General features: G+C 34.3%; 1 protein-coding gene across 1 annotated transcript in view; it reads left to right on the top strand.

Moving 5' to 3' along the window:
- LOC131675500 (T-complex protein 1 subunit gamma) overlaps positions 1-20934 on the top strand; it is a 248971-nt gene that overhangs the window by 110229 nt on the left and 117808 nt on the right. The window contains exon 4 of the mRNA XM_058954506.1: positions 16782-17409. Coding sequence (XP_058810489.1) covers positions 16782-17409 — 628 coding nt within the window. The remainder of the gene's footprint in view (positions 1-16781; positions 17410-20934) is intronic.

Here is a 20934-nt window from a genome sequence, read left to right as displayed (position 1 = left end):
CGGGAGCTCATTTTAAAGGGAAAGACATTACCCTCCGAACCCTTCAGGTAGATTTGCCCTCCACCGCCTGGTTCTAAATTGGCATTGATTTAAGTCGAGGTTAAAAAAATTGAAATTTTTCTAATCAGTTTTTTTACTGTAAAAAACACATATTTTCATTTTTAAGTCTCTGCACGTCTTAAATGGAAGCTTTTGCATTTACCTTTAAAATGCCCTGCGGTTTTTTTTGATACGATGATTTCCGACCGAGATACAAAACTTTCAAGTTTGCCTAATTTTGAGGTAAGCATGGCAAAAGTGATTGACGGGCACTGTAAGTACTTAGTCGATGGGACCAAAATAACAATTCTCGAAAAAAACTGTTTTTTTTCTTCTAAACGTCTGTAACTTCTAAGCTAATCTTGAAAAAACATCCTGCTATGTTGCATTCAAAAGCTCTTTAAACAAACTTCCAAATCCTCTTTTTAGATTTATCGTCGAAATTTTTCCCATAAAAATATTCGGACTTAAAAGTGGATAAAAAATTTTTTATTTTTTACTTACCTTTATGTATTGATAAAACATGAAAAAAAAATTATTAATCGATTCGAAAGAAAATGTGTCTCAAAGTACTCGCCAGAACCTACAAAATGAGCTTCCGGAGGCTTTTATAGGATGAATACTTCCTTAGTAATAAAACTTTTAATTTTATGTAATTTTTTCTCTGGGTGGGCAAGTAAATATGGACGGCAGTGTACTTTGGAACATTGGTCTTAAGTAAAGATTGGATGGAGGGATAAAATAATTCACGATGGTAAGTGAAGGAACCTACAAGCTCAAAAAGTGTTCAAAAAGTGCACGAATAAGTCTAGATTATCTTGGTATTATCTTCTTTTTTTTGCGTGCTTTGAAATTTCTTTTACTCTACTTTGTCAGTCAAAATAATTGTCACGATCACTATTGCTGTTAATATAATAAACAAAATACCTAAGTATCTTGGGCCTTTAAAAAGAAAGGGCCTAGCTGGATAAGAGGGTAACGTCCTCCTCCCAAAGATTGCGGCATCGGAATATAGGAATGATATAGGGCTAAATGAAAGACTCTTTTAGCAAAAATTTCAGACCCCTGGCTGTCCTGAGGCGTCTCTTAGATTTCAAAACATGAAATTTCGTTTTTTCACGATATCTCGACTTTGAATCAAGATAGCGCAACCACGTTTGCAGCAAAAGATATGTCTCCGAAAGAGCTACTCAATCGATTTTTTCCAACATTTTTGGCGGGAAACTTAAATTTTTAGAACAATTTAAATTTGTTTAAATTTATTAAAAGAAATTAAAGACAAACAACCGGCTGAAAAAAATTTATTATTTTTAATTTATGATTTTATATACCATTGAATTTTCTCAAATTTTTCGAAATGGTGAAACACTGAAAAATACATTGAAAACCTATTTTCCTATTAACAACAGTATACTTGCCTTATAGTTCTGAACATACTTTAAGTGTAGTTAAAGAGGTATCCCCCAGCTGCTTTTTCATTACAGAAAAACAGTCTCACCTGTACTAAACATTGGTTAAATCGATCATTTAGTAAGTACAGAAAAATTTTGAGCACGGAATTTTCTTCCTCTTTCCAAATCCTATCTAAATCACTCCTTCAAAAATTATTTACATAAAATATGACCCGCGTTTGAGCATTTTTCTTGAACTTTTTTTTCAAATCTTCATAACTCTCTAAGTTCAAATCATAGAAAAAAGTGCACGTGAAAGAAAATGTTTCTTTTTCTATGTAAAATACTGTGGACTTTTCTTAGATTTTTTTTTATAGTTGGTGAAAAAGAATTATGTGTATTGTGACGGTAAACGTCAAATTAGCGCTGACTATTTAGCTTAATTGCTGTCTGTGAGGGCAGCACTTCCTGGGGGGACGAAATAGGTAACGAAGGAATTCGGCATGCGAGCAGACGGAACGCGCGCGACAGAATTTGAACCAGTGAAGCCTAGACCATCATAGTGTCCGTCCGCTTACGCTACCGCAACTAACGATTCACGTGCCCTTGACGTCTACACGCATCGAAAAAGCAACAGTCAGTGATCCAGGATTGCAGACGCCAAGGTGCTACCCAGCTACGAGTTTGAGGCCGGAAAGAGAGAGAGGGTGTGTGAGGTTTCGCCATCGAGGGCGAAACCAGTGTGTGCGCGCATTCGCGACTCGCGAGCAAAACAAACAATATAAAAACTGTTCCGTGCTGTGTGACTTGTCGTGGTTTTCTCCGATTGCCTGCAAGTAGAAGGTAAGCTGGCCAGCTTAATTTCGCGATCGCGATCATATGAATAATAATTTGATTCTAACATTCGATGCGTGCATGTAAAAGCGTCTCTATTAACAAAGAACAGCGAGCGTACCGGCAAAGCGTGTTGTCGACGAGCGAGCGTTCATGTAAACAAACGCGCGGGCCGACCTTTTGTAGATTTTGAGGGATAATAAAAGATCCAATTTATATTACTAACAAGTGTTTTCTTTGAGTCTCTCATATCTTATAGCTTCCACTCACTTTAGTATAGGTTATTTACACTTGCCTTAGATTAGACAAATTATTGGTTAAAACAATTACGCGTGTCCTTTTAATACAATCGCGCGAATATAATAATTAAACGGTTTTACCCCGTTACAGTATATATTGTAACGGGGTAGATAACCGTCTTTTTATTTATGCGCGCGATCGCATCGAAGAGCGCGCGGGATTATCTAAACGTTCAAAATCGTAAACCGGAGAGCAGGAGGGAACGGTATCAGTCAACCAACTTTTTACTAGCGCGAAATAATAACATCAAAATTACAGTCAATATCACACGCGAAATCGTTTATTTTCTCTTATCTCTACAATGTATTCGGCCTGCGTGCTTATGTTTACAAAGCACGCGCGCGACAATAACATGCAGTGTCGGATCGCTTGCCGCTCTTTGTTCGCCGAGTTAATACATGCACGCTTCTTATGGAGTACGAGAGATTAGTTATTAGCAATCATAGCAATCGCGGTATTAAGCTGGCCAGCTTACCTTATTATCGAGCGCACTACTCGCAATGGAAAAAGGAGACAAGTCCACTAGCGTTAGTCTTTCACAGGAACAGTCTGCTCTTGGTTTCGTCCTGGATGGCGAAACCTCCACTCACGCTCACTCACACACACACTCGCTATCACAGCGACGACAAAAGTACGACTTTCGGTTAAGGTGGTTTGATTCAGCTGGCTCACTTCAGCACTCGGAAACTCTCATCCTTGATAATTACAGCTGGATGTTTAGATAACTAATCCTCGACTGGTTCATTTTCATACGCGCGCGTTCCGTCCCGTCTCGTACCGGGTTCCCTCGTTACAACTTTCCCCAACCGGTAGGTGCTGCCCCCGCAGGCAGCCGCATGGTTGAGCTGTCAGCGCTAATAAAACGTTTACCGTCATAATATATGTATATATATAGAGAAAGAGTTTACGTGTACGTATATACAGAGTAACCAGAGGCTTATTTAGTTCAGAGTAGATCTAATGCGTTGAATAATACTCCAGTGTTTACAAATAAATAAGGTGGTATCCCAACGCTCATCTAATCAAATGTAGTACCTTCTCAAATATTTCCGTGTCACTGATTATAAATGAAGGTCGTGAACGATTCAAGTGTCAACAACTATTTCTGTGATGTATGGAGATATCAATTGGCTAAATTAAAAAATTTATCAGTGCGAGAATGTAATAAGATTATTGCACTCAATGTCATTCTTATTTTAAAAGTAAAGAAAAACACCTCATGTTTTAGATAATTTAAAAATTTTTTAAAAGCTATCGTAAATTTATTTTTATTTAATATGTAGTGGGTGGCTTAAGGTCCACGGTTCCGTGGGCTTTTATTCTTGATCATTGGATTGGTGGAAAACTATTTTTCTATCCAGAACAAGCCACCTCTCGTTTGTGATTTTCAAGGATCAAAATGTTCAAGATCCTCGAGGGTCGATAATGATTTCCTGTAATTTTCCTAGGTGTCCACTGATAAATGTCTCTTCGAGTGCTAAAATGGAGAGATGAACTCACATTATTTTTTATTTAATGTGCGCAAAACTACTTACGAATGAATAATTTACAATTATTTTTAACAAAGAATGGTTTAATCTCTAACATGAATAATTGAGTTCTTGTTTAGCGCTGCTAATAATCAAATTTAAATAATTGAATTAAATATTCTTGATCTATTTTATATTAAAACAAAATAATAATGAAACAAGATAAATGTTAGAATTATTATAAATAATAATCTCAACTTACATTAGTTCGACATTAATATGATTAGTTTAAACGAGTTCTATATAAAAATAAATTTTATAAGGCTAAAGTCGACGAGCTTGCAAATTCAAATTTGCAAGTATCAAAGTTGTCACTTAAAATTTATTTTTATTATACATGGTCTACTATATTTATTGCTTTAACTAACAAAATTGAATAGAAAATTTGATTAATGCGAATTGTAAAGATTTATTACATTAATTAATATAAAATACAATAACTCTATTAATTTAATTATTTGCGTATAATATTCGATAGAAAATTAGAAAACTGGAGATTTCGTGGTGATGTTCTTTAATTTCTCGTGAATTCATTTGTTTGAGCATAAAACGCAATTAAGGTTTTAAGTTGTAAAAATTCTTATTGACCAATCTGTATAATTGAAATTTCGGAATTGTGAAATTTCTAATTCTTTTGTGTTAAAGTTTAAGGGATCTAAAAAAGCAAACATGAGAGGAAAAATTTTGAAACAGGACAAGATAACATTTCTCCTTGTTATCTTGCCTTGGCTAAGAGTTGCCAGGTGTATGTGCAATCAACCGAGGGAGCGAAAAAGAAGCGTGAATGGAATATAATTTGAACGGTAATTTTCGTTTTGAAAATTCAGAAAAGGTTTATAAATTCAATCATAAAATTTAAAGGCTAAGAAAGGGTTCTCATTCAAACAAATATTTTACATAACATACAAAATTATTGAAGAGAAAAAAAATTATTATTATATAAATCGGCTTGACGTTACAACATATTCAATAGAATTGTCTATAAATAGGGATATGAATATATACTGTGACGGTAAACGTCTTATTAGCGCTAACGGCCCAACCATGCGGCTGCCTGCGAGGGCAGCACCTACCGGTTGGGGAAAATGTGTGACAAGGGAATTCGGCACGCGACGGGACAGAACGCGCGCGTATGAAAACGCGTATGAACACTCACTGCTACTAAGAAGGGCCAGAGTTTTTCCCGAGTTTTTCCGGAGTGCAGAGACAAAAAGAGAGGAGCTGTGCCATAGCTTGACGGAGCTGAGTGCGTGCTAGTGTGCGTGAGTGAGCAGTTTCGCCATCGAGGGCGAAACTAAAAACGCGAGATACCTCGCAGCAAAGACTGACTTTTCCGCAACTAGGGTGCGAGCGTTTTTACTTTCGTGCTACCGTACAACTGCTAACAAAGTAAGCTGGCCAGCTTAATTTCGCGATCGCTACGTAATTGACGATAACTAATCTCTCGTACATAATAAGAAACATGCATGAAATAACGCAGCGCACAAAGAGCGGCGAACGATCCGACACTGCACGTTGTTGTCGCGCGCACGTCATGTAAACATAAACACGCGGGCCGAATACATTGTAGAGATAAGAGGAAATAAACGATTTCACATGTGACATTAACAGTATTTTCAACGTATTTATTTCACGTTAGTATATAGTTGGTTGACTGACACCCGTTCCCTCCTGCTCTCCGATTTTCGTGTTTGAACATTCAGATAATCACGCGCGCTTTTCTATGCGATCGCGCGCTTAAAATAAAAAGACGGCATTAACCCCGTTACAATATACACACACACACACATACATAATAATAATTCAATAATAATAAATAAATAAGCTATGTAATAGTTAATATCAGGTATATTTGATTTGAATAAATTAGTAGGAATTACGTCACTTTTGTCGAAAGACATGATCTATCCTTTAGCATGAAATGACAATTTCTTATTATAATATCCAAAGTCTATAAAAATATTATACAAATCTTAAAAGAAATTGTTAGAATATCCTAAATATTTTTGTTTCAAACAAATTCGTTTAAATCAAATAGAAAATGCATTTTCCTGCAATTTGTATACACTACACTTAAATAAAATTGGAGTATTTGAAAAAAAAATTGGTCTTAACCCATTAACGCTCACAGGACGGTTTTTCGAGACCTGAGTTTATACTATTCTCATGTCATGAATTCTCGTGGAAAAAATTCAGGAATCATTGTTTCTTATGTTTTCGAGTGTCCTCTTTCCAATGATGCTGGTTAAAATTGTCGCTGAAAAACTTTTCCGGTCCAAAAATCGAAAATAAATAAAAAAAACATGATTTTCTGATTTAATTTTTTTTTAAATCGACTTTTCGTTCCTTAAGCATTTTTTTAATGCCTAAAACCCTTATAGATCGCGGCCTCGAGGTTTTAACTACAAGTTAGTATGGTTCTCCGGATATGAAAATTTTTCTTATAAACCAAATGGCGGCCGAAGTGAAAATTTTTTATCTAAAACTTTACAAATTTTTTTCTCGAATACTATAGATTTTCATAAAAATTTTCAAAGAACAAAAATGTCTTAGAATTGGTTATAAAATACTCTCAATTTTTTTCAGAATCATCCGAGAAAATTTTGGGATTTCGGAAAAGTCTCTGAATTGAAAATTCAAAAATTATGTCGGAAAATTCTGAAAAAATTTGAGAGCATTCTTTGTTTGTTTTTAAGACATTTCTATTCTCAGAAAAACTTTCGTAAAGTGCATGGTTTTTGAGAAAAAATTTCAAGTTTCAAACCGCAAGGAACCTTGATGTATTCTTGTATTTATATGATGCCAGTTAATGATTTCACGTATTGTACATCAATAGGTTTGGGGAATACTCCTGAATAATAAAATTATTGAATTTGTCAATCACCTTTTTGTTTTATGTTACACAATTTTTGTGCAACATACAAATTACTGTCTTATTTGTTAACCGTATGTAAAGGACTATGCCAGCGGACTTGCGCTCTCAATGCTTGTAAATACCGTGTGACGGTCCAGTCTGATTTGTCTCCTATTTTCATCTGCAAAACGGCAACCCGTCACACACGAGACTATTAAAGAAAAGCGGTAATTGCGTAGGCGCTTTTCACACGTATATGCAAATGTGTTAGGGCAACTCTGCGAAAACATTACCATATAAGGAGCGTGACGTCACGACCGTGGGAAAATTTATTGTTTACAACAGAAAATCGTCAATTATAAAGTTTTTTAAACGAACAAAAGTATTTCTTAGTTAAATTTGATGCGCTTATCCTGAATTTCATGTTATAACTCTCAAATCGATATTTGTTAGTCAAATCTAATCTACAAGTTAACATTGTTAGTTCTTTTGCAATAAACAACAATATTGTTATTTCGAGCATACGATTACAATCTCGACGTATTGACACAGAAAAGCAAGAATTTGACACTTTGATAACTAATTATTCACTAAGTTATCAATAAATAAACAATTTATAATTTTTTTAAACAATTAAAATAACACTGTTAGATAGCAAATCGATTATACGTATCTGTAAAATTGATGATTATGATTGTCACTAATTTGCTGATTTTTAAACCGCTAAAAAAGAAATTTGCAAATCTGTTTTTTAATTATTATTCAAAATTAGAGAGCAACATTAATCATCTTTTATTTGAATAACACTCTTCTAACCACAAGCGATTTTTTCATGTAAAAATTTTCCATAATTTTATTGTAAAAATGACGTAATTTGATTATTAAATTGTATAACTTATAACTTTGAGAGGCGATTTTTCCTCGAGATGTAATTTATGTTAAAAAATTCATCATTTCAAGTTTAATTTTTTAAATCGCATGATTACAATTTCGATCGAGCCATTTTGCGATAAAACATGTACAAAATTTGCGTCAATGACAACAATAGCGTTGTAGGGGCTACCAAGCGTAGAAAGGAGCCCATTTCGCATGTATAAATTCGCTCGTCGCTGCGGCAAGAGGACTCATTTTCCCACCTTGCTTAGCAGCGCGAGCACTGTTGTAGAAATAAAGCCTCAGCTATTTCCTGAGACGAATTTCTTTTTCAGTGGTTAGCCTGTTAAATTCCTTTCCTACAGATATCTAAGCGCTCAACCCATGAGACTATCTCTCTCATGAGAAAAAAGCAGCCTTAGATATCTTCCCTCCTGAAATATATTTACTGTTGAGAAATTAAATTGAGCAGTGATCGCGGCGCTGTCGGGCCTCTCCCCGATAGATGCGATTGCTCTCAGTTGCATTTCGAAGCAGCTCATCGAGTTGGTAAGCCTCGTGGTTTGCTACTCGAAAGATTTTCTTTTATTATTTAGATTGCGCACGTGTCAACTTCTTGCTTTTCTCGGAGACGTAATTGCGAATTCAATGTAAAGAGTCCGAACTATTATTTTCATAACGCCAAATAGATTCAAACGTTACAACCGGTATACAGTATATCGTATATTTTCTTGATTTTCAAAAAATTTGAATACCTAAGAAATATGCCTAGAAAAAGGAAAAGTGATCCTATTTGTGAGTCTGATCCTACGAAAAAACGCGCTATTGAATCAACGATAGTAACGCGTACGAAGAAAAAAAGAATAGAAGCCATAGAAAAGGACGATGTTGATACTGTTTACATTCCGAGTCCTGATGATTCTGAAGACTCGGATTTTCTCGAATCTGATTAATGTGATGAGTTTGAAGATGATAACTTTTCTGAGGCTAGTAACAGTGATTGGGAAGTTGACGGTTTTATGCATTATGAATCTTACGAAAAAGTATTGAGTAATTATTCTACAACACAGAAAAAGTTGGAGAATAATTATTAGTATAGATGGGAACCGAAGGAACACCCTTTTAAAGAAACTTTGTCCAATGAAATACTGCTCTCTGAAAAAGATAAAACTAAATTGTCATCTTACTCGTTTATTGAACTGTTCGAGCTATTTTTTTCATTAGAATTTAAAAAGTACATTATATCTTCTACTCTTGCTAACTATTATAACCTCACTGAGGATAAATTGAAAATATTCATTGGCATAATTATACACACCATTTACAATAGAAGGCTATCTCAAAGAGACTATTGGTCTACTGATCCTATGTTGAAATCAGAAGTGGTAATATCAGCAATGTCGAAGCATGAATTTGAAAAAATAAAATAGTCTATAAAATACTCAATGCCTGAAGATCAGGACGATAATGATAAAGTGTGGCAAGTAAGAAAGATGCTAAATATTTTTAGAAAAAACTTCAGACAATTTGGATTTTTTTCGACAGCTCTGATGATGGTGAAATGATGTTGAAATATTTTGGAAGGAATTCCCTGAAGCAGTTTATAAAATTTAAGCCTATTAGATTTGGGATAAAGATGTGGGCTTTATGCAATGCAGATGGCTACTTATTTGATTGTGATATATACTGCGGAAAGAAATCGAATGCATCCGATTTCTTGCCGAACTGTGCTCAGGGGAGTAGGGTCGTTCTTGGAATGCTACAACAATTACTTATCAGTACTCCACCTAGAAAGATATCTCTTTACTATATTTATTTTGATAACCTCTTCACAAGTCCAGATTTACTAGTTCATATAAAAAAAATTGGTCTTAGAGCAACTGGAACAGTTAGAAGTGACAGAGTTGCAGAAAAAAATGATATAGATAAAAAAGCTCCTAAAGGTACTTATGTTGTGAAACATGAAAAAGGCAGTAAAATAAATTTCATAACAGTTGTTGATTCAAAGTCTGTATCAATTCTTTCTACAGCTGCGGGTGTCACTCCACTATCAACTGTTAAACGTTACGATAAAATTGAGAAGAAAAAACCCGATTTACAATATCCAAATGCTTTCACTTATTATAATAAATTTATGGGGACGTAGATGTGCATGATCAGCATTGCAACAGACTCCTTCCGATAATAAGATCAAAAAAGTGGACATGCGTTATTTTATAATGCTTGATACAATCATCCATAACTAATGCTACTGTTTTGTACAACATCTGCAACAAAAATAGTCGAAAAGTTGGTACAAAAGAATTTGCTCTCGAGATTAGTCGACAATATTTATCAAAGAAAAAGAAGTACCATTCACTAAAAACTTGTGAAACAAAGAAAAATTGTAATGAAGGAAAATGCGTAGTTAGAAGTAACAAGATTTGTGAGGGCTGCAATTTATGTTTTTGTATCCAATGTTTCAATAAAACTCATTTGTCATAATGGCTGATGATAAAAAAATTACATAAAAAATTTAAAAAAATAAAAAAAATTACAAAATTAAAAAAAAAACAAAAAAAAACAAGATTCTCGGTAATGTCTACCTCCTCGTGGTGAGAATTGGGCAACATTTAGATAATATAAATGGCTGAAGACGTTTTCATTTTTGGTAAACAAAATATTTGTTTAGCAAACTTTAACATTTTTTTTCTCGAAAAGTATACTCTTTAGGAACATTTTTCTAAGAATAGAAATGTCTTCAAAACAAACAAAGAACGCTCTCAAATTTTTTCAGAATTTTCCGACATAATTTTTGAATTTTCAATTCAGAGACTTTTCCGAAATCCCAAAATTTTCTCAGATGATTCTGAAAAAATTTGAGAGTATTTTATAACTAATTCTAAGACATTTTTGTTCTTTGAAAATTTTCATGAAAATCTATAGTATTCGAGAAAAAAATTTGTAAAGTTTTAGATAAAAAATTTTCACTTCGGGCGCCATTTTGTTTATACGAAAAATTTTCACATCCGGAGAACCATACTAACTTGTAGTTAAAACCTCGAGGCCGCGATCTATAAGGGTTTTAGGCATTAAAAAAAAATGAAATCAGAAAATAATGTTTTTCTTACTTATTTTTGATTTTTGGACCGTAAAAGTTTTTCAACGACAATTTTAACCAGCATCATTGGAAAGAGGACACTCGAAAACATAAGAAACAATGGTTCCTGAATTTTTTCCACGAGAATTCATGACATGAGAATAATTCAAACTCAGGTCTCGAAAAACCGTCCTGTGAGCGTTAATGAGTTAAATGCGAAAAATAAGAATTGTTTAAGTGAATATGTTATATTAAAATATTTATGTGTAGTTTGTATAATTTTGTACATAGCTATTTGCAGTTTTCGTCAGTTAAACTTGAAGATTGAAGAAAACAGAAGAAAAAAATGATGCCATGATATTCGATATTGATAACAAATTTGTAGTATTTCTATTATAACGAAATTGACAATATTTGATTATTTAAAATAATATTTCTTTTCAAATTTGAATCTACCTAAACATTTTTTGTGGATCAAACTTACGTTGGGCCAAGGATTTTATGTTTAGAAAAATACCAATTTTGAGTAGCAATAAATATTGGGAATGACTACTACGAGTAGACAATTCAAAACCTCAAGGCTCTGTAAAGCCTAAAAATTGTAAATAAAATAAAGGGAAATCAGGGGTTTCTTATAATTTTGAGCACTACTGTCACGGCAAAACCTCAAAATCATATGTGTTTAAATTTAAACGTTTCAAGTGTGCAAATGTGACGTCAATCATAAGAAATACATTGTAACTGAATTTAAACGTGGTCGATTTAAAATCGTTTAAATGTGGTCGATTTTCTTCGAGGGTATACGCATGATCTTTTGAGTAACGTATCATTTTTTCACATTTGCAAAAAGAAAAGCACGATGAAAATCTATCAAAGCTTAGTTAAATAAATATATGTGATAGAAAGCACAGCCGATTCCATGGATATCAGTACCATCTATACTGTACTAATTGGTATGCGCAAAATGTAAAGAAAGAGATTAAGCCGGTAACATCAACCAATGGATTTATGTACAAGTTTTCCTCCTAGATTTTCAAGCATACAGTGTTTTTAAATTTATAATGTAAGTCATAATAAGCGATTAGTTATATTTCTTTATTATTTTACTTTAAAAAGTGTATAATTCATTATATATATAGTTGAAAAGAATAAATAAATTATCTTTAGTTTATAATTAATCATATTATTTATTTATAAAACCATAACCACTTGTTACTTAAACATTAAAACGTATAATAACGTAAATTCTATAAAATATGGATAAAACACTAAATTAAAAAAAATCGGCTAAATTTTAAATTTTGATTTCACTTGTAGTAGAGTCCTACAATCATGTTCAGAAGTAAAATCCATAGGTGTTTTGCGTTTGATTAAAATTTTTTTAAATACACCATGTTACCGGTAATGTCTGCCGCATTTTTCATATCTTCATACAATTTTCATTTCAATTATATACCATTTAGTTTTTATCGTATGAGTCATAAATGGGGTTTTGCAATGATTCACAATTTATTATTCAAATGATTCATCCTCACTACACGCATGCGCAGGTCATACATTAGTCAGCATACATACTCATTTCAATTTAATCGTAACTTATTGTACTTGCGCGGTCATTTTATTCGTCAGTGTCGCATCTCTATTACTTTTGACGAGAGGTCACCTCTTTCCGTTTTCATTTCTCGATCTCTAATGTGCGTTTAGCTATCGTTATTGTCACGCCACCATTCAGTCAGTCTGCTATCCCTCTTACACTAGTGCTGTCTCTGTACCAGTCAAAGTGGCCGCTGCTGCTCGCAAGTATGCACATGTGCTCAAGTGCCGCTAACCACTTCACCTCCTGGAGTGGTCATTATTCGTCGTCTGCGCCGTCTTGTGTGTGTGTGTGTATGTGTGCATAAGAAAGCTTATGGCATTCCCATTACTTTTTAGTGTCAATGGGAGCGCTCGTGATGTTGTAGTGCGCGCATGTGAGTAGTCGGACGACTTGCGATTTTACCACGGTTTATCTTCGGTTCATCGTATTTTCCCCGATCATAACTGTGTAGGGCGTACCTCGGGCGCGAAAAACTCCTTCGGTTTCGCGTCTTTTGTTCGTATCTTGTCGGTGTGGTCGGAAAATCGACTGCATCATCGTTGCAGCCAGTAATGGCATCGATACGTATTTCGCTAGGCTGGTGTGTGTGTGTGTTGTGGCGTCGGCTGCTCTCAGCTGGCTTGTGCATTTGCCGTCAGATCGCAGTGTTGCTCTTGCAACGCCGTTTTCTCGGGATTGCGGGAAAAATAGATAAGGCTAGACGTTTTGATTAGGCTATGTAATAGTGGAATTTATACGGTTGGTCGCGAGGTGGCAAAGAGCAGCAGTAGCGGAACATAAACCCAATGTGGATGTTTTTTTTTCAAGTTCTGCGGTTGGACTTAGCTCTTATAATGTATCTCATTACAATCAATAATGCTTTAATTAAACAGAAATTTTTACGTTATCGTAAAAATCTTGAATCAGAAAGCTTTTCTCAAGCTATAAAATCGCATGACCTGCTCCCGAGTCAGTCCCTTCCTTAGTCTTTCAAACAGTTCAAACTTTCGTATTGTGCGAAACTATAAAATCTAGAAGCTTTGTAACCAAGAAAAAATAATAAAACGTAGAAATAAAAATATTTTAAGCAAGTATATTTTCTTCTATCTCTTTCAGTAACCCATATAAATAAAATTAGAATAATAATTCTGCTTTAGTTGGAATTTTTAATCATTTTTACGAAATCCTGCTTCTGTTAGATCTCCTTGGGTATAATCTTATGATCCTTAATAATTTTAGCCTTAATTGGAGATTAAATAACTATCATCAGTTATAATCGCATCGTATTTGGTAATGGACTTTTAGTTTAAAGCATGTAAAGAGAAAATCGTTTTTTAATTTAAAATTGGCTCGTGACTTTATTTATGACAATTTATTTCCAGATGGAAAGAAAAGCACAAATGCTCCGGTTACTAATCAACCTGTTGGGCGTACAGGTTGCAACGGTTATGCGCGAGAAAACTTAAAATCCGGGAAAGAAAGGACACACAATCAATTCCGTCGATAAATTAAATAATGAAAAACGTTTATCGCTGATCTATTTACAATCCAAACAAAAATATAGGAAAAAAACAAACATTGTGGTCTATTAATAACACACCTTCCAAGGCAACTGGGCGTAACGGAGTCCACTCAGTCTTCCTTGTGTATCTCTCTATCTTTTTTGCTCTATTACTTTCCCCCGATCTCTCTCTTTTTCTCTCCTACCTCTATCATTCTCTTTTTCCCTTCCTTCACCTTTATGGCCCGTCAAAAGCCGCGCCGTTCTTTACTCCTGACTCTGCCAATCAATACCTCGAACAGACCAGGAGACAGTATTGCGCTCACGCGACATACATGCGCCTGGTCTAATTGGCGTGCGTAGACATGAAAAAACAATGGATGAAGGGAAAATCGCTAATAAAAAAGTTTTCCTCGTCGCAAGCATTTAGTTACTAGTCTATAATCCGATCCGAAATATATTAAATTCTTGCATTGTATTTCATCGCGTATACATTATAACGGGGAGTAGATTCGCCCGCGTTATTTTGCGAGAGATTATATATTATTTAAACGGCTCGAAACGGGTGTACAGCAACCGCGCGAGAATGTGCCCGGAAACTTAATCACGCCTTAAGGCCCGCAGGAGCGTCGTGGGCATAGCAGCTAATCCCTAAATAAAATCACTGACGGAAAAGCGTGGGAAGTTGTAGAGTCAGGTGTAAAAAAAAAAGGAGGTTACTCAAAATAGGTGATATTTATATATATCTTATAAGTTTACAAGGAAAGCAATGCAGAGATAAAGAGAGAGAGAACGATTAGCTAACGAGAGAGTGGCAAGGTACGCAAGTAAGTACTTACAAAAGTGCGTCGGGCCACCGATGAGCCTTGTTAAATATTCGACTGCCTGGGAAACAATCTCCCCGTTCGCACGTGAATTGTCCTGCGCACTATCTTGATGCACAGCACACTATACTCGGAATCCGGCTTCGATTATCTACCGCCGCTGGGCCAAAACGAGATGTCTGTATGCAGAAGGGCGATGTCGCGATTTTCTTTTCTTGAAAGCCAGTCGGCAAGAACACGTGCTTTCTCTAACGCGAGTCTCGAGCTAATGTCGCGGCAACGTCCCCCCCACTCTCTCTCTCCTCTACTCTGTCGAACCTAAGTCGGTTCTTGTCGCGCGGCCGTCTCTCTCTTACCTCGCACGCTGTAGTCTGCTGCGACGGCCACATCCAGGCTTCATACATATAATTACATGAGAAGGTTTAAATGTGAATACATAAGTATATATATATATAAGTAGTTGTTAGAGAGAGAGAGAGACATAACGAGTGATTTATCGCGCGTTATAACATTCAATTCTGACACCATCGATTTTTACCATTATTTATACATAATTTTTTTCAAAAATTGACGATTTCTCAAGAACCAATCTTTGTTTTATAAATTTTCCATTGTTGTATTCCATGTCAGTGTCTATATAAGAAACTTTTATAAAAACAAGTATCCGTTATTAGGATTCACACAATGCCTTGATGATATTTTGTTCTTTGTAACGTGGTGGTTAGCTAGTAAAAATAGGAATTTATTAACGCACAAACTCCCACAATACATAGCTAACCGCCACTCCGTTAAACACGTATAGTTATACGTGTATTCATCTTTACGTTTGATACTTTCGTTTCAGCGTCCTCTTTCCAACCGAGTTGAACTCATCTTAAGTCACTTAACTTGTGACACTCGATCTATTTTAGGTGTGAGTGATCTAATGCTTAATCCGACTAAACCCCTAGATGAAATCGGATTAAAACTTAATCCTTTATAGATCTGTTAAACTATTAGGAAACGAATTCAAATAGACTACAGTCTTTTACGGGCCGAAAGACTAACGCACGCGAATAGGATTTACAAGGATTAATAATAATACGGGGAGAGAGAGAGTGAGAGAGTGAATTCTAACTTTTGCCGCTAAAATTAACGCTCGGCGCGAATACAAAAAATAACGCTCGCGATAGACAAAATACTTTCGATAGTATTTTGTCGCGCAATAAAAAGGGAGGTGCGCCTACCCTGCGGTGCAATTACGGTGATCAGCCGTAATCGTTGAAGGGAAATCTTTTTCTGCCAATGGCTTCCTCCTGATTAATCAGCTGCGCTGCCTCACTGAAAATCTGATGCTTTGCTTGCTGCTGCTGTAATGCTGCTGCTGCTTAGTTTCCTCGTTACACTCACACGTATTAAAAAATCCCAGGAAAACTTTGTAAAAACGGCGAAACACTGGGTAAAATAATTGACGATACTACACAAGTAACAACTGAGGCTTAACTGACTATTTTGAAACTCGCGCGCCCTCTCTCACTCTCTCTCTCTCTCTTTGCCAGACGGGGTTCCACCTCATTGGCGTAATAAACGAACTAATCTCTCTTAGTCGTTCGAACTAATATCGCGAGTGTACCGAATCGCGAACGGATAGATTAATCGAATCGACTACCGTTGCATCTTTCATTAATTACGTTATCATTTTCTTCCCTGTTCTGAACAACTCAGGAATCGTTATAACGCAGTGTACTACAGTTCCACCTATGTATTTGATTACAAATTGTAGATAATAAATAAGTAACATCTTTTTAACTCAGATGCAACTAATGCATAAAAATTAAATTATACGGACATTTTTTGTAAAATATAAATGTTATAAATCGGAAAAAGAACTCAATACCTATATAAATTTTTTATAAAATTTATATTTTATATGAATTTTAATATCTGAAAGATTTTTCTTTGATCATACAGATATATTTACATGTTTGTACATATTTTTCAGATCGAAAAATTGCCTGGAGGAGCAATAGAGGATAGTTCTGTATTAAAAGGTGTTATGTTAAATAAAGATGTAACTCATCCAAAAATGAAACGTTTTATTAAAAAACCTCGTATTGTTTTGCTAGATTGTGCACTAGAATATAAGAAAGGAGAATCACAGACGAATTTAGAATTGTTGAAAGAAACTGATTTCACCAGAATGCTAGAGTTAGAAGAAGAATATGTAAAGAAAATATGTGAAGATATAATATCTGTCAAGCCTGATGTTCTTTTTACAGAAAAAGGCATTTCAGATTTAGCGCAACACTATTTACTCAAAGCAGGAATTTCAGCTGTACGTAGAGTTAGAAAAAGTGATAATAACAGAATTGCTAGAGCTTGTCATGCAACGATTGTTAACCGAACAGAAGAGTTACAAGAAAGTCATGTAGGCACTGGTGCTGGAATTTTCGAAGTAAAAAAAATTGGTGATGATTATTTTTGTTTTATCGTCGACTGTCAAGATCCTAAAGCTTGTACCATAGTTTTAAGAGGAGCTAGTAAAGATATTTTAAACGAATCAGAAAGAAATATACAAGATGCTCTTCATGTAGCCAAGAATTTAGTTTTGGAACCAAAGCTTGTACCAGGTAACTAAAAATTACATTTTATCTGTTCGTTTTGTTATGGGTAAATTATACATTAATTAATTTCATTGAGCCTAAATAATAATATTCAATATTGATGTTCTCAAGTCAACTGAATTAAATGGTACTCCCAGTTGTAAATGTTAAAAAGTTGTCGCAGATAACTGACTTATCGTCAGCAGACAATGAAAAGAATTTTTAAATGGAACAAAAGAAAATTAAAAAAATTTTTATGCGACGTTTAGTTCTTTAGGATTTACCGATTTTTTCAAACTTGTATTAAAAAAGGTATATAGATTATTACATAAAATAGTATTTTTTAATACATATATATTAGAATGACATATATGCCGTATTCATCGTGGAAAACAGCAGCTACATTTTGAGTAATTTCTAAGAAGTTGTGTTTATTGTAGTTTTCTTGTAAGCCATTTATATTATGAACTTTTCTTTCATTTAAATGTTTATGAGAAGTTAAATATTAAATTTGATCATCTTCGATTTAAGTTAATTATTTTGATAAAACCGCCAATGCTAAATTTTCAAATAAAACTGTCACTATAAGCTTCAACATTCAACATAATACTAAATATTGACAATAATAGTAATATTGACGAAATTAATTGTATAATGAGATTAAAAGATGTCTTTACTCTTTGTGTTGGATGTACTTTCAAAATAGAATCGCATATTATAAATAATTTTTGGCTAATGGAGAATATGTTGATGTATTGCTGGATGGAGTAAGCGCGGATAATACTCGGGAATGAAGTTATATAAGTGATCGCAAGCATACATAATCTTAGCTTATGTTAATCAAAATATAAGGCAAGTATAAATCATAAAACGTTCATGAACGATCAGTAACATATTGATTGCTTGTGATATACTAGTATACTAATTTCATCAAGAGCGCTTCTCGGGTGTATTTCTTATTTATCTAATTAATATGTAATCTGAAATTTTAATAAAATCAAAACCATTATAAGAAAAGTTAAAATGTCTCTACTAAAAATAATTCTGATGTCAAATGCACATCAGTCGATATTAACTAGTAAATAATTATATTATTCATATACTTTCATACTTGATTTCAATAATTATTTCAAATTTTATGACGTAGCAGCCTGTCGGTGTTGTTATAAGTAAGATAGCGGGCTATGTTGGTTTCCAATTTTTATTTTTCTAAATAAATCGAATTGTTAGTTGCTCTTAATAATTTTGACTGATTTCGTGCCGTTATTTTCATAAAATAATAATTTTACTTGATTGTATTATTTTGAGGTTAAATTGCCAAATTAACAAGCGCCTTATTCTTTTTTCAATGTCCATCAATTGTTTTACATATTTTTCATTAAATTACTCAATCGATAATTCTATCTTTAAGAAGAGATAAATTGTCGATTTCCAACGTTGTGATTGGTTGATGCTAAAAAACACGAAACTCTGAATTCTCATATATTTTAAAATATTTGTAATATACATCTAGAACTATAAAATTTATGTCAGCAATAAATTCAATTCATGAATAACTAGTGTAGATAATAATCTGCAAAAACAGAAACATGTCGTTAATTTATCGCGTGGAAAACATATAACGAGTTATATATGTAGCATGCTTTATAAATTTATATATTCATTTGTAATTACATTTATTTCTTTTGTATCTGCAACAAGGTAAGTACGAGAGAGAAAGCTACTAAGCAATAATATTTACGCGAGGTTGGATCGCGAGAAAGATCCGTGCACATGTATGACAGCAGATAATAATTTTGAAAATAGCAGAGCGGTATCGGCAGATCGTGCAACAAAAAAGACCAATTACTAGCTAACCTTTATCGAAGACGCTTCATAATAGCTAGCCCTCGAATCAACTATTGTACCCGAATTATACGCTTCAAATTAAAGTTGTGGAGAGTGCACAGTTATTAATTACTAATAATCACAGTTTCCGTTAGTAACTATTGTTATTGGCAAAGATATATATATTCTCTTGGCACTCTTTTACACGCCATTAAAAGCCACAAGACATACAGTCGGCTATATTGTTCATCGTAATTTTATCTGATTGTATCGCCGATATTACTGTAAGTACCTGTTTCTTAGACATTTCTCTCGCTTGCTCTCTCTCTCTCTCTCTTTTCTGCACGGAAGTTTCTCTCTGCACTTGCTAACCTGTGACAATTTATAACATTTTCTTTTTTTATAAACATCTGATTTTCTATCTTCTCTTCTTTTATTTTGCGCCTGATTCTATCCCTTTCCGTTCGCATACTCTCGTTTGATATTCGTATTTTTTAGCTACGCTAGCATTGCTCCACGATGCTCTCCACGGGCCAGCATGGACGTACACGCATCGCATTTTGAACGATTGGATCGAACTTCACAGAGTTCGCAAGAAGCCTACCATGAGCAGCTCCACATCATTACATATTCCTCTCGATACCCTCTTTATTTTGTTTTTTTGTACACGAGGAGTGAAAACTCCGTTACATTTGGTGTCCTAATGTTTTAGGATATTGAAAATTTCGATTTATTAATATTCGTTTAAACTGCGTAGCTACAATGAATTCCGCAAATTCGGAAGGAATTTTTCGAAAGTGATCGTATGTTTATGTTTGAGTAATATACTAACTCCGAGCGTGCATGTGTGCTAGGATGTTTATATTGGCGAAGTCCGGATATTACTGAGTTATGTACGCACTTAAGAATGTAATGTTGGTCATGACTATGTTGTAACCTATTTTTTTAACAATATTTTTTTATTTTCTTAGATAAAAGTTTAACATGTGTCCAATATTTAATAAATCTATATTGTCTGGGTATCTCTGTCAATGGTAAAATGAATGAAAACTAAGATTTTATTGGCGGAAGTACTGGACGTAAGTTATATCCAGACATAAGAAGATAATATCCGGACATTACTAAGTTATGTACACACATATACTGATATTTATTATTGTCTATTTCGTTGGAGTTTAAAATTATAATTTTGCCCGTAATATCTGAGCATTACAGCATTATTTAAAAACAATATCTCGTTATATACGCATACATATAGATATATATTATTAAATCATTTTTCCATTGAGATTCGAAATATACTTTTGTATATAATATCCGGATATTACATGGAATATCCAGAAACTCTCTCATAACGAGTGGCCAATCCTTCTTTATATTTCTCTTCCCATATATATTATATATGATATATTACATTATTTATGCTATTTTTCTATGTATTGCAGCCAAAGGTAAGTGGAAGAGAGAGCTAATAGATGGCGAGTTAGAGAGAGACTTTGAGAGAGCTGCCGTGACGCGCGAGCACGAGAAAGGGAGGAGAGTGAGCACTTCCGCAACACCATTCGAGCTGATGCCAAACTCACCGATCGCGTTAATTCCTTCGCTTCGCGTCTGCGACTTTTTTTTTGTATCGAGCGATTCATCTGCGTTTTCGTGATCGAACGTGTTAACTTGGGTCGTTTAAGTGACGTGTGTAGTGACTTTGGTGCGGGCTTTTCGCCGATA

This window comes from Phymastichus coffea, unplaced genomic scaffold (assembly GCF_024137745.1).
Source record: "Phymastichus coffea isolate CEN01 unplaced genomic scaffold, Cenicafe_Pcof_1.1 PCOF00024, whole genome shotgun sequence".
Lineage (NCBI taxonomy): Eukaryota > Metazoa > Arthropoda > Insecta > Hymenoptera > Eulophidae > Phymastichus > Phymastichus coffea.
This window is presented reverse-complemented; position numbering and strand designations above follow the sequence as displayed.